General features: G+C 50.6%; 1 protein-coding gene across 3 annotated transcripts in view; it reads right to left on the minus strand.

Moving 5' to 3' along the window:
• Positions 1 to 274: 274 nt before the first annotated feature.
• dnah10 (dynein axonemal heavy chain 10) overlaps positions 275 to 13,526 on the minus strand; it is a 704,002-nt gene continuing 690,750 nt past the window's right edge. For all 3 annotated transcript variants that reach the window (XM_072511049.1, XM_072511141.1, XM_072510964.1), the window contains 3 exons: positions 5,276 to 5,456; positions 4,309 to 4,454; positions 275 to 678 (listed from right to left, as the gene is read on the minus strand). In XM_072511049.1, coding sequence (XP_072367150.1) covers positions 532 to 678; positions 4,309 to 4,454; positions 5,276 to 5,456 — 474 coding nt within the window. In that variant the 3' untranslated portion in view covers positions 275 to 531. The remainder of the gene's footprint in view (positions 679 to 4,308; positions 4,455 to 5,275; positions 5,457 to 13,526) is intronic.

Consider the following 13,526-nt stretch of genomic DNA (forward strand, 5'->3'; position numbering starts at 1 on the left):
ATTTCTGCCAAAAGCCGCCCTTCTTCTCCTTATCCAATGCTGTAGATCCCGGGTGAGAGGGTGGACCTGGGTAAGACGCTCTTTCGGACAGTCAGTGCAGACTCGATGGGCTGAATGGCCTCCTGCACTGTCGGGATTCTGTGATGTGAGGACAGTGCAAAGGACAACACAGCTGTTTGTTTTGTTTATATTTATGGAACAAAATAGGATTTATTTGGTATAAAAATACAAACCACAGGGCATAAACTGAACATGAGGCGGGTACAACAATGACTGAAATTGATCAGCAGATTCAGGGGTTTTATTACATTTACCAGTTTCATTCTTGCATTTGTTGACAGGTTGATTACTATTCAGATTATTGTAAATATTATTACATTAGTAAATTATACCCTGAAACCCTCTCATTGTATTAGAATTTTACAAAATTATCACTCAGGAATTAAGAGAATCAAGATTGATTTGAAAGAAGTACTGAGTGCCCCGGTTACTGGACAGGAAGCCTGGGAAGTGCTGCTTGAAGCAGGGTCTTCAATCGGAGTTCAGTGTCAGGCAGACTCCCTGAAGCACCCAGTGTGAAGCATGTCTGGTGGTGAAAAGATCAGCCTCAAAAACCAGGCCAACTCCCATCGCATTTCGCCTCATCGATGTCGTGTACACCGGAGTTTGTAAAGTATTCTGCGTGAAAACAATTACAACAAGGAGTTTAGTCACTTTTAGAAATTGTTAACATTCCTAAAGAAGCTTTAAAATTAAGTTGTGGTGAACAGCTGGACAGCTGGTCTAAAAGACCTTCAAACAAAGGTTTGAAGGAGCAGAGATGGAAATGCTCAACAGGTCCAGACTATCACCAGAAACCTCTGCACTCGACATCTCTCCCGTTCTTTAGCACAGTCTTTAAACCCTACTTTCAGCAGCCTGTCCTTGTATTCCTTTCTTTGGTTTGATGTCAGACTGTTTCTGTGAAGGAACTTGGGATGTTTTAAATGAAATGGGGGGATACAGGATGCAGAAATGCAAGATGTTGCTCGTTTTAGAACTGAGCAGTTCCCAAGCAGATGGACTGATGTCAACACTCAGGGACAGACCCTCCCCCCCGGGATCATCCACCCTGATCCCACTCCCGGGATCGTCCACCCTGCCCCCCCCCCCCCCTCCACCCTGATCCCCCACCCCCCTGGCGGGATCATCCACCCCCCCCCTCCCGGCGGGATCATCCACCCCCCCCACCCACTCCCGGGATCATCCACCTCTCCCCCCCCCAACCCGGGATCATCCACCCTCACACCCCGCCCCCCGGGATCATCCACCCTCACCCCCCCCCCCTCACTCCCTGGATCACCCCCCCCCCCCCCCCGACATTATAGCTTTTAATTGCCTTATTCACTTACAAAGGAACCTGAAGTGAATCTAAGATGGTTGAACATAGAACATTCCAGCGCAGTACAGGCCCTTCAGCCCTCGATGTTGACCTCATCTTCACCAACCTGCCTGCTGCAGATGTATCTGTCCCTGACAGTATCGGTAGCAGTGACCACCGCACAGTCCTTGTGGAGACAAAGTCCCATCTTCACGTTGAGGATGCCCTCCATTGTGTTATGTGGCGCTACCACCATGCTAAATGTGGTCGACTTCGAACAGATCGAGCCAATCAAAACTGGGCATCCATGAGGTGCTGTGGGCCGTCAGCAGCAGGATTGGATTGTCGGTGCGGAATTTGCACTTTCTCCCATGTCTGTGTGGGTTTCCTCCGAGTGCTCCGGTTTCTAGTGATGTGCAGGTTAGGTGGATTGGCTAAATTACCTTTAGTGTCCAAAACGTTAGATGGGGTCACTGGGTTACAGGGATAGGGTGAAGGTGTTGGGCGCGCTTTCCAAGGGCCGGTGCTGATTTCGACAGGTCGAATGGCCTCTTTCTGCACTGTAATGCCAGGGGTGAGGCGAGAGTGACTGCCCTCGACATCAAGGCAGCATTTGACCGAGTGTGGCATCACGGAGCCCGAGCTAAGCAGTGGATGTAGTGTACATGGATTTTAGTAAGGCATTTGATAAAGTTCCCCATGGTAGGCTTATGCAGAAAGTAAGGAGGCATGGGATAGTGGGAAATTTGGCCAGTTGGATAACGAACTGGCTAACCGATAGAAGTCAGAGAGTGGTGGTGGATGGCAAATATTCAGCCTGGATCCCAGTTACCAGTGGCGTACCGCAGGGATCAGTTCTTGGTCCTCTGCTGTTTGTGATTTTCATTAATGACTTGGATGAGGGAGTTGAAGGGTGGGTCAGTAAATTTGCAGACGATACGAAGATTGGTGGAGTTGTGGATAGTAAGGAGGGCTGTTGTCGGCTGCAAAGAGACATAGATAGGATGCAGAGCTGGGCTGAGAAGTGGCAGATGGAGTTTAACCCTGAAAAGTGTGAGGTTGTCCATTTTGGAAGGACAAATATGAATGCGGAATACAGGGTTAACGGTAGAGTTCTTGGCAATGTGGAGGAGCAGAGAGATCTTGGGGTCTATGTTCATACATCTTTGAAAGTTGCCACTCAAGTGGATAGAGCTGTGAAGAAGGCCTATGGTGTGCTCGCGTTCATTAACAGAGGGATTGAATTTAAGAGCCGTGAGGTGATGATGCAGCTGTACAAAACTTTGGTAAGGCCACATTTGGAGTACTGTGTACAGTTCTGGTCGCCTCATTTTAGGAAGGATGTGGAAGCTTTGGAAAAGGTGCAAAGAAGATTTACCAGGATGTTGCCTGGAATGGAGAGTAGGTCTTACGAGGAAAGGTTGAGGGTGCTAGGCCTTTTCTCATTAGAACGGAGAAGGATGAGGGGCGACTTGATAGAGGTTTATAAGATGATCAGGGGAATAGATAGAGTAGACAGTCAGAGACTTTTTCCCTGGGTGGAACAAACCATTACAAGGGGACATAAATTTAAGGTGAAAGGTGGAAGATATAGGAGGGATATCAGAGGTAGGTTCTTTACCCAGAGAGTAGTGGGGGCATGGAATGCACTGCCTGTGGAAGTAGTTGAGTCGGAAACATTAGGGACCTTCAAGCAGCTATTGGATAGGTACATGGATTACGGTTAAATGATATAGTGTAGATTTATTTGTTCTCAAGGGCAGCACGGTAGCATTGTGGATAGCACAATTGCTTCACAGCTCCAGGGTCCCAGGTTCGATTCCGGCTTGGGTCACTGACTGTGCGGAGTCTGCACGTCCTCCCCGTGTCTGCGTGGGTTTCCTCCGGGTGCTCCGGTTTCCTCCCACAATCCAAAGATGTGCGGGTTAGGTGAATTGGCCAATGATAAATTGCCCTTAATGTCCAAATTGCCCTTGGTGTTGGGTGAAGGTGTTGAGTTTGGGTAGGGTGCTCTTTCCAAGAGCCGGTGCAGACTCGGGGGGCCGAATGGCCTCCTTCTGCACTGTAAATTCAATGATAATCTATGATTAATCTAGGACAAAGGTTCGGCACAACATCGTGGGCCGAAGGGCCTGTTCTGTGCTGTATTTTCTATGTTCTATGTTCTAAACTGGAGCCAATGGGAATCAGGGGGAAAGCTCTCAGCTGGTTAGAGTCATACCCGGCACAAAGGAAGATGGGTGTGGTTGCACTTCTCCACTTTAATGTGTATTGTGTGTAAAATAGTTCTGCAATAAACTTGTAAATAAGTTGGTAACATATAGCGCCTCTGAGTCTTCGACAAGCTGTGTGAGAACCCACCATCTTGTGTTTTGTGAAAGTCGGAAGATACAACTTTTGAAGAGAATCCGGGTAGTTAGAACTTGGCCAACATGTTATTTAACAAGCTGTCTGGGTACAGATAACATCTCTTAATTAATGCTTCCCTTGGGGGAGACATGCTTCACTTTCTCAGACTCAGAATCAGTGTGTGTGTGTGAAATGTCTGCCTTGAGGGAGTGTTCCCAATCCAGGATAGTCCCCATTGAAGGTAGAGTTAGACAGTGCAGAGGGAGGCCATTCGGCCCATCTGAAAGAGCACTCTTCCTAGACTCACTCCCCATTTCCTTAACCCCACCTAACCTGCACATCTGTGGGAGGAAACCGGAGCACCCGGAGGAAACCCACGCAGACACGGGGAGAACGTGCAGACTCCGCACAGACAGTGACCCAAGCCGGGAATCGAACCTGGGACCCTGGAGCTGTGAAGCAGCAGTGCTAACCACTGTGCTACCCTGCCGCCCAGTTGTGATGACTGTGTGCCTGAGACTATACCTATGAACAGTCTCTTGCTTGTGTTTGGGTGCTGATCAGATCCTGTTCCACATGTTCAGTCAGCTGTTACGTACCTGCAGTTTAAGCCGATGAGCTTCGATAGGGATCACCTTGAGAACAGGAAGTTCTGTCACCAGCTCCTTTGGTTTGCTTCTAATCAGGCAACTTTCTTCAATATCCCAGGTTGCACCTTCCATATATAAACCAGTAATAAAACAGCCTGCAAAAGCAGCATCGAGAGGAATTAACAAACCCCAGAAAATCTAGACAACTTCACTGCAGGAGTGCAGATAATAATTGTGGGTCATCCTCATCCTAAACCTGTTAATGTCCACTGGTTTCATTAACTCAACAATAAAATTAGGAATATGGTTAATAAATTTGCAGAAGATATTAAAATCTGTTCCAAATACTGGACGAGACAGTAAATGATATGAAACCTCGATATTCATACTGTCTCATCGGTTGGTGTGAATCGTACCATTCAGTACAAGCGAAGGACACAATTCCACGATTAAACAATTGGTTAAACTCTAACTGGAACAGTTTTGCTCCCCTCACCTTGGGGGTGATACAATGGGTTTGGGAACGGTTCAAAGGAGAACTCGGAGAATGTTTCCTGGATTAAAGAAGTTCAGCTACTTGGCTCAGTTTGAAAAGTTGGGTCTGTTTACAGATAAAACTTGGTCCATGAACTTTGTCCCTGTGATAAACTCTCCCTGATGTTGAGGGAACCGTTTACCGCCCTTAAAAACAGGCAACAGTTTAGGCCACAGTTCCCATTCAAAATTGAACTAAGAATTCAGGAACATGTCTTTTATAAATGCATATTTGACCTTTCTGGTCTGGATTGGCTGCGATGCCACATTGTCACCAGAGCTGTGAATTCTCATAAATAAATCTTCAAATTAGCTCATTGTAAATGATCAAAGTCCCAACCATTGTGTGAAATGTTTAATCATCTGCAGGCACTCTCTTCAATACATACACATCATTCCCTTTTCTTAAACTAAACCTCAGATAACAAAGCCATTTCCTCACCCTGACCAGGTCGCTCCATCACATCGTCAGCCGTCTGGTATTTGGTCACTTGTGTATAAAGTGTGGATCGATCGAGGGGCCAGCCATTCTTACGGCAGGTCGCCTGAACTAGAGCAGTCAGGTAGGATTCTGGGATGTGCAATCCAGATAGCCACATCACATTGGGTTCGCCTTCCTCAACCTGTCAATTCATATTGTCAGAAAATCAGGCAAGAAAAATAATAAGTAACCAGTACCTACAGTAACCAGTACCTACAGTAACCAGTACCTAGTCACCAGTTCCTACTGTAACCACTACCTACATTCACCAGTACCTACATTGACCAGCACCTACAGTAACCAGCACCTACAGTAACCAGCACCTACAGTAACCAGCACCTACAGTAACCAGGTAATGAAGTAACAGTCCCTACATTAACCAGTTCCGACAGTAACCAGCACCTACAGTCACCAGTATCTACATTAACCAGTACCTACAGTAACCAGTTCCCACAGTCACCAGTACCTAGTCACCAGTTCCTACAGTAACCAGTTCCTAGTCACCAGTTCCTACAGTCACCAGTACCTAGTCATCAGTTCCTACAGTAACCAGTTCCTAGTCACCAGTACCTACAGTCACCAGTTCCTACATTCACCAGTTCCTACAGCAACCAGTATCTACATTAACCAGCACCTACAGTAACCAGTACCTACAGTAATCAGTACCTACATTAACCAGTTCCTACATTAACCAGTTCCTACAATCACCAGTTCCTACAGCAACCAGTATCTACATTAACCAGTACCTACAGTAATCAGTACCTACAGTAACCAGTTCCTACATTAACCAGTTCCTAGTCACCAGTACCTACATTAACCAGTTCCTACAGCAACCAGTATCTACATTAACCAGTACCTACAGTAATCAGTACCTACAGTAACCAGTTCCTACAGTAACCAGTTCCTACAGTAACCTGTTCCTAGTCACCAGTACCTACAGTCACCAGTACCTACAGTCACCAGTTCCTACATTCACCAGTACCTACATTAACCAGTTCCTACAGCAACCAGTATCTACATTAACCAGCACCTACAGTAACCAGTACCTACAGTAATCAGTACCTACAGTAATCAGTACCTACAGTAACCAGTGCCTACATTAACCAGTTCCTACATTAACTAGTTCCTACAGTAACCAGTTCCTAGTCACCAGTACCTACAGTCACCAGTACCTACAGTAACCAGTTCCTACAGTAACCAGTTCCTACAGTCACCAGTACCTACAGTCACCAGTTCCTACATTCACCAGTACCTACATTAACCAGTTCCTACAGCAACCAGTATCTACATTAACCAGCACCTACAGTAACCAGTACCTACATTAACCAGTACCTACAGTAACCAATACCTACAGTAATCAGTACCTACAGTAACCAGTTCCTACATTAACCAGTTCCTACAGTAACCAGTTCCTACAGTAACCAGTTCCTACATTAACCAGTTCCTACAGTAACCAGTACCTATATTAACTGGCTTCCTCCCACAGTCCAAAGATGTGCAGGTTAGGTGGATTGGCCGTGATAAATTGCCATAATAAAGTGTCCATAAAAGGTTAGGAGGGGTTATTGGGTTATGGGGATAGTGGCGGCGTGGGCTTAACTAGGGTGCCCTTTCCAAGGACGGATGCAGGCTCGATGGGCCGAATGGCCTCCTTCTGCACTGTGAATTCTATGACTCTCTGGGCTTATCTAAAACATCAGGCGGGATTCAGCATCCAGCGGTAGCAGAATCGCGAAGCGCGGTTAGGCAGAGAATACGGCGTCAGCCGAAAATCAGCTCTGCCCCAGGCAGCCAACAGAACACCGTGCTCCAGTGCCCCGACAGTGGCGTGAATGCGGTCCGCATGTATTAGCATCTCATTAACGGGTCACACCAGGTAGTCTCCAGACTCCCATGATGCTTTGCTTCTGCCAGGCGGACGTGATGATGGCGAAGTTCACTTGTGGTGTTTAAAATTGGGAAACAGGGGCCATGGATGCTGCGGGAGGGAGGGGAGGGAAGTAATGTCCCCCAAACGGTGGACTGACGGTTGTGCAGCTAGCGGAGGGGCATCTGCCAGGGCGGGGGGAGTAGCGGGGAACAACGAGGGCATGGGCTGTGGGTTACGGGTGCCACCCTAGGTCCAGGTATCCAGACCATAGCCGCGGCCTGCAAGGCACCATCTGGCTGCCCACCCCACCGGCTGCCCACCCCACTGCCCACCCCACTGCCCACCCCACTGCCCACCCCACTGCCCACCCCACTGCCCACCCCACCGACTGCCCACCCCACTGCCCACCCCACTGCCCACCCCACCGGCTGCCCACCCCACCGCCCACCCCACTGCCCGCCCCACTGCCCACCCCACTGCCCACCCCACTGCCCACCCCACTGCCCACCCCACTGCCCACCCCACCGACTGCCCACCCCACCGACTGCCCACCCCACCGACTGCCCACCCCACCGACTGCCCACCCCACCGGCTGCCCACCGACTGCCCACCCCACTGCCCACCCCACTGCCCACCCCACCGACTGCCCACCCCACTGCCCACCCCACCGACTGCCCACCCCACCGACTGCCCACCCCACTGCCCACCCCACCCCACTGCCCACCCCACTGCCCACCCCACTGCCCACTCCACCGACTGCCCACCCCAATGCCCACCCCACTGCCCACCCCACCGACTGCCCACCCCACTGCCCACCCCACCGACTGCCCACCCCACTGCCCACCCCACCGACTGCCCACCCCACTGCCCACTCCACCGGCTGCCCACCCCACCGGCTGCCCACTGCCCACCCCACTGGCTGCCCACTGCCTCCATCCATCCTGCCCCTAGACAAGTCAGCACAACCGCTGTGCCGCACAAAGGACCCACAAATGCCCACCATCCGTGGGCCCTGCCCACATGAATGCCAACAAGCATGCCACCGGTCGATGGCACACTGCGCCCACCCCAACACAACCTGGTGCCAGCCAGCTTGCTCGTTATCATTACCCCTGTGCAACCCCCCGCCGGCAGAGGGATTCTCCGTCACCGCAGCCGGCCAATGGGGTTTCCCATTGTGGTCACGCCCACGCCGCCAGGGCACCTGTGGGTGTGAAGCGGAGAATCCTGACCCCGAGAGCCATCGCCAATGGCTCTATGGCCAGCGGCGACAGCGGGCACCCCTGCCTCGTACCCCAGTGTAAGTCAAAGCTTCGTGAGCTCTTATCATTTGTCCTCACCATCACCCATAGTGCTACATACAGCAACCGCACCCATGCCACAAATCTCGGCCCAAACCCAAACTGGCCAAAACTTCAAATAAGTCCCACCACTCCACCCGATCAAATGCTTTCTCCGCGTCCATGGACACCTCCACCTCCGGTACCAGAGCCCTCGACGGATTCATCACCACATTCAACAGCCGTCTTATGTTACCCGCGAGCTGCCTGCCCTTCACGAAGCCTGTTTGATCTTCTGCCACCACCCCCGGGACACAATCCTCCATCCTCCCCGCCAACAACTTCGCCAAAACTTTCACATCCGTGTTCAATAGTGATTGGGTCTATACGACCCACATTCCACCGGATCCTTCCCTTTTTTGGGGATTAGTGTGGTTACTGCCTGCTTCATCGTCTCCGGTAACTCCCCCTTCTCCAGCGCTTCATTAAACGCCCCAACAGATGTGGTGCCATGTCCGCCGCAAATTCCTTATAAAATTCTGCCGGGTACCCATCCGGCCCAGGGGCCTTCCCGACTTCATACCCCTGATACTATCCAGCACCTCCCTCAGCCCCAGGGGCTCCTCCAACACCTGCCTCTTTGCTTCCTCCACCTGGGGAAATTCCAGCTCGTCCAGAAACCACCCCATGTCCCCCTCCTCTCCTCCTGGGTCTGCCTCATAAAGTTCCTGGTAATACTCTCTAAATGCTTCATTTATCTTCCCTGGCTCTGACACCACATCCCCAGCCCCAGTCCGGATCTTCAATATTTCCCTGGACGCAGCCTGCCTCCGCAGCTGGTGCGCCAGCGTGCGGCTCGCCTTCTCCCCATACTCGTACTGCACCCCTCTTGCCCTACGCAGTTGCCCTCCCCGTTGTCAGCCTGTAAAATTGCCCCTGCAACCTTTTCCTCCTCACCAATCCCTCCACGGTGGGCACCCTCGACTATTCCCTGTCCACCTCCACTATCTCGCTCACTAGACGGCCATGTTCCGTCCTTTCCTTATTCGCACGAACCGTAAATGAGATAATTTCTCCCCGGACCACTGCCTTCAGTGACTCTCAAAAGGAGTGGGATGCAGAGGGAGGTGGGGGGTCATTAGGATGTGCCTTTGGGGAAGGGCAGCCGTGTTAGCCGGTTATGCTGGTGAACGGAAGTGAGGTGGTGGGGGAGAAGGGCAAGAGGGGTGGCCGGGGGGAGGGGGGAAAGGGGAAAAGCGGGGGGGGGGGGGGGGGGGGGTGAGAGGTGGCATGGTCAAGGTCGAAGAAAGGGGCCATCTGGGATGGGCTAGGTACAGAGTGGAATTAAAGGGCAGGAGTTAAGTGGGGAAGATGACGGACGGTAGAGGGGATTGGAGGCGCAAGCGTCCGGTAAGGTTGGTAACGTGGAACATCCGGGGACTGAATGGGCCGGTTAAAAGGTCGCGGGTGTTCGCGCACCTCACGAGCTTGAAAGCGGGGTTGGCTTTTTGCAGGAGACACGCCTGTGTGTGCAGGACCAGGTTAGGTTAAAGAAGGGGTGGGGCGGGCAGGTTTTTCACTAGTCGATTTCGGCGGGAGAACAGCTGGTGAGTCAGTTTCAGCGGGAGCAGTGCGGAAGTGGTTGCTGGGGGGTAAGTCTGTCCTTTAAAAGCACTTGTCTTTGCAGGGGCAGGCCAGTCGATTTCGGTGGGAGTGGAGCTGGCTGGTTAGTCAGTTTCAACGGGAGCAGTGCGGAAGTGGTTGCTGGGAGGTAAGTCTGTCCTTTAAAAGCAATTGTCTTTGCAGGGGCAGACCAGTCGATTTCGGTGGGAGTGGAGCTGGCTGGTTAGTCAGTTTCAACGGGAGCAGTGCGGAAGTGGCTGCTGGGAGGTAAGTCTGTCCTTTCGTCGACCCGCGGATGTCTGGGAAGACCCTCACCAATAAATTCTGGTGGAGAGGAAACCCGAGACACTACACGTGTAGTGTCTCCCACCCGCCCTCCTCCTCTAACCTAATCATAAAACCCATTGGTCTGAGGTAAGTACCATATTTTATTATATTATTATTATTTTTTATAAAAAAATTAATTTAGTTGTTAGCCAGATCTTGGTAGAAAGTTAGAGGGATGGCAGGGAAGGGAGTGCAATGTTCCTCCTGCAGGATGTTTGAGGTGAGGGATGCCGTTAGTGTCCCTGCTGATTTTACCTGCAGGAAGTGCTGCCATCTCCAGCTCCTCCAAGACCGAGTTAGGGAACTGGAGCTGGAGTTGGAAGAACTTCGGATCATTCGGGAGGCAGAAGGGGTCATAGATAGCAGCTTCAGGGAATTAGTTACACCAAAGATTGGAGATAGGTGGGTAACTGTAAGAGGGACTGGGAAAAAGCAGTCAGTGCAGGGATCCCCTGCGGTCGTTCCCCTGAGAAACAAGTATACCGCTTTGGATACTTGTGGGGGGGGGGGGGGGGGGGGGGACTTACCAGGGGTAAGCCATGGGGTACGGGCCTCTGGCACGGAGTCTGTCCCTGTTGCTCAGAAGGGAAGGGGGGAGAGGAGCAGAGCATTAGTAATTGGGGACTCTATAGTCAGGGGCACAGATAGGAGATTTTGTGGGAGCGAGAGAGACTCACGTTTGGTATGTTGCCTCCCAGGTGCAAGGGTACGTGATGTCTCGGATCGTGTTTTCCGGGTCCTTAGGGGGAGGGGGAGCAGCCCCAAGTCGTGGTCCACATTGGCACTAACGACATAGGTAGGAAAGGGGACAAGGATGTCAGGCAGGCTTTCAGGGAGCTAGGATGGAAGCTCAAAACTAGAACAAACAGAGTTGTTATCTCTGGGTTGTTGCCCGTGCCATGTGATAGTGAGATGAGGAATAGGGAGAGAGAGCATTTAAACACGTGGCTACAGGGATGGTGCAGGCGGGAGGGATTCAGATTTCTGGATAACTGGGGCTGTTTCTGGGGAAGGTGGGACCTCTACAGACAGGATGGTCTACATCTGAACCTGAGGGGCACAAATATCCTGGGGGGGAGATTTGTTAGTGCTCTTTGGGGGGGTTTAAACTAATGCAGCAGGGGCATGGGAACCTGGATTGTAGTTTTAGGGTAAGGGAGAATGAGAGTATAGAGGTCAGGAGCACAGATTTGACGTCGCAGGAGGGGGCCAGTGTTCAGGTAGGTGGTTTGAAGTGTGTCTACTTCAATGCCAGGAGTATACGAAACAAGGTAGGGGAACTGGCAGCATGGGTTGGTACCTGGGACTTCGATGTTGTGGCCATTTCGGAGACATGGATAGAGCAGGGACAGGAATGGATGTTGCAGGTTCCGGGGTTTAGGTGTTTTAGTAAGCTCCGAGAAGGAGGAAAAAGAGGGGGAGGTGTGGCGCTGCTAGTCAAGAGCAGTATTACGGTGGTGGAGAGGATGCTAGATGGGGACTCTTCTTCCGAGGTAGTATGGGCTGAAGTTAGAAACAGGAAAGGAGAGGTCACCCTGTTGGGAGTTTTTTATAGGCCTCCTAATAGTTCTAGGGATGTAGAGGAAAGGATGGCGAAGATGATTCTGGATAAGAGCGAAAGTAACAGGGTAGTTATTATGGGAGACTTTAACTTTCCAAATATTGACTGGAAAAGATATAGTTCGAGTACAATAGATGGGTCGTTTTTTGTACAGTGTGTGCAGGAGGGTTTCCTGAAACAATATGTTGATAGGCCAACAAGAGGCGAGGCCACGTTGGATTTGGTTTTGGGTAATGAACCAGGCCAGGTGTTGGATTTGGAGGTAGGAGAGCACTTTGGGGACAGTGACCACAATTCGGTGACGTTTACGTTAATGATGGAAAGGGATAAGTATACACCGCAGGGCAAGAGTTATAGCTGGGGGAAGGGCAATTATGATGCCATTAGACGTGACTTGGGGGGGATAAGGTGGAGAAGTAGGCTGCAAGTGTTGGGCACACTGGATAAGTGGGGCTTGTTCAAGGATCAGCTACTGCGTGTTCTTGATAAGTATGTACCGGTCAGGCAGGGAGGAAGGCGTCAAGCGAGGGAACCGTGGCTTACCAAGGAAGTGGAATCTCTTGTTAAGAGGAAGAAGGAGGCCTATGTGAAGATGAGGTGTGAAGTTTCAGTTGGGGCGATGGATAGTTACAAGGTAGCGAGGAAAGATCTAAAGAGAGAGCTAAGACGAGCAAGGAGGGGACATGAGAAGTATTTGGCAGGAAGGACCAAGGAAAACCCAAAAGCTTTCTATAGGTATGTCAGGAATAAGCGAATGACTAGGGAAAGAGTAGGACCAGTCAAGGACAGGGATGGGAAATTGTGTGTGGAGTCTGAAGCGATAGGCGAGATACTAAATGAATATTGTTCGTCAGTATTCACTCAGGAAAAAGATAATGTTGTGGAGGAGAATGCTGAGCCCCAGGCTAATAGAATAGATGGCATTGAGGTACGTAGGGAAGAGGTGTTGGCAATTCTGGACAGGCTGAAAATAGATAAGTCCCCGGGACCTGATGGGATTTATCCTAGGATTCTCTGGGAGGCCAGGGAAGAGATTGCTGGACCTTTGGCTTTGATTTTTATGTCATCATTGGCTACAGGAATAGTGCCAGAGGACTGGAGGATAGCAAATGTGGTCCCTTTGTTCCAATAGGGGAGCAGAGACAACCCCGGCAACTATAGACCGGTGAGCCTCACGTCTATAGTGGGTAAAGTCTTGGAGGGGATTATAAGAGACAAGATTTATAATCATCTAGATAGGAATAATATGATCAGAGATAGTCAGCATGGCTTTGTGAAGGGTAGGTCATGCCTCACAAACCTTATTGAGTTCTTTGAGAAGGTGACTGAACAGGTAGATGAGGGTAGAGCAGTTGATGTGGTGTATATGGATTTCAGCAAAGCATTTGATAAGGTTCCCCACGGTAGGCTATTGCAGAAAATATGGAGGCTGGGGATTGAGGGTGATTTAGAGATGTGGATCAGAAATTGGCTAGCTGAAAGAAGACAGAGGGTGGTGGTTGATGGGAAATGTTCAGAATGGAGTTCAGTCACAAGTGGAGTACCACAAGG

The sequence above is a fragment of the Scyliorhinus torazame genome, chromosome 1, assembly GCF_047496885.1.
Source record: "Scyliorhinus torazame isolate Kashiwa2021f chromosome 1, sScyTor2.1, whole genome shotgun sequence".
In the NCBI taxonomy this organism is placed as follows: Eukaryota; Metazoa; Chordata; class Chondrichthyes; order Carcharhiniformes; family Scyliorhinidae; genus Scyliorhinus; species Scyliorhinus torazame.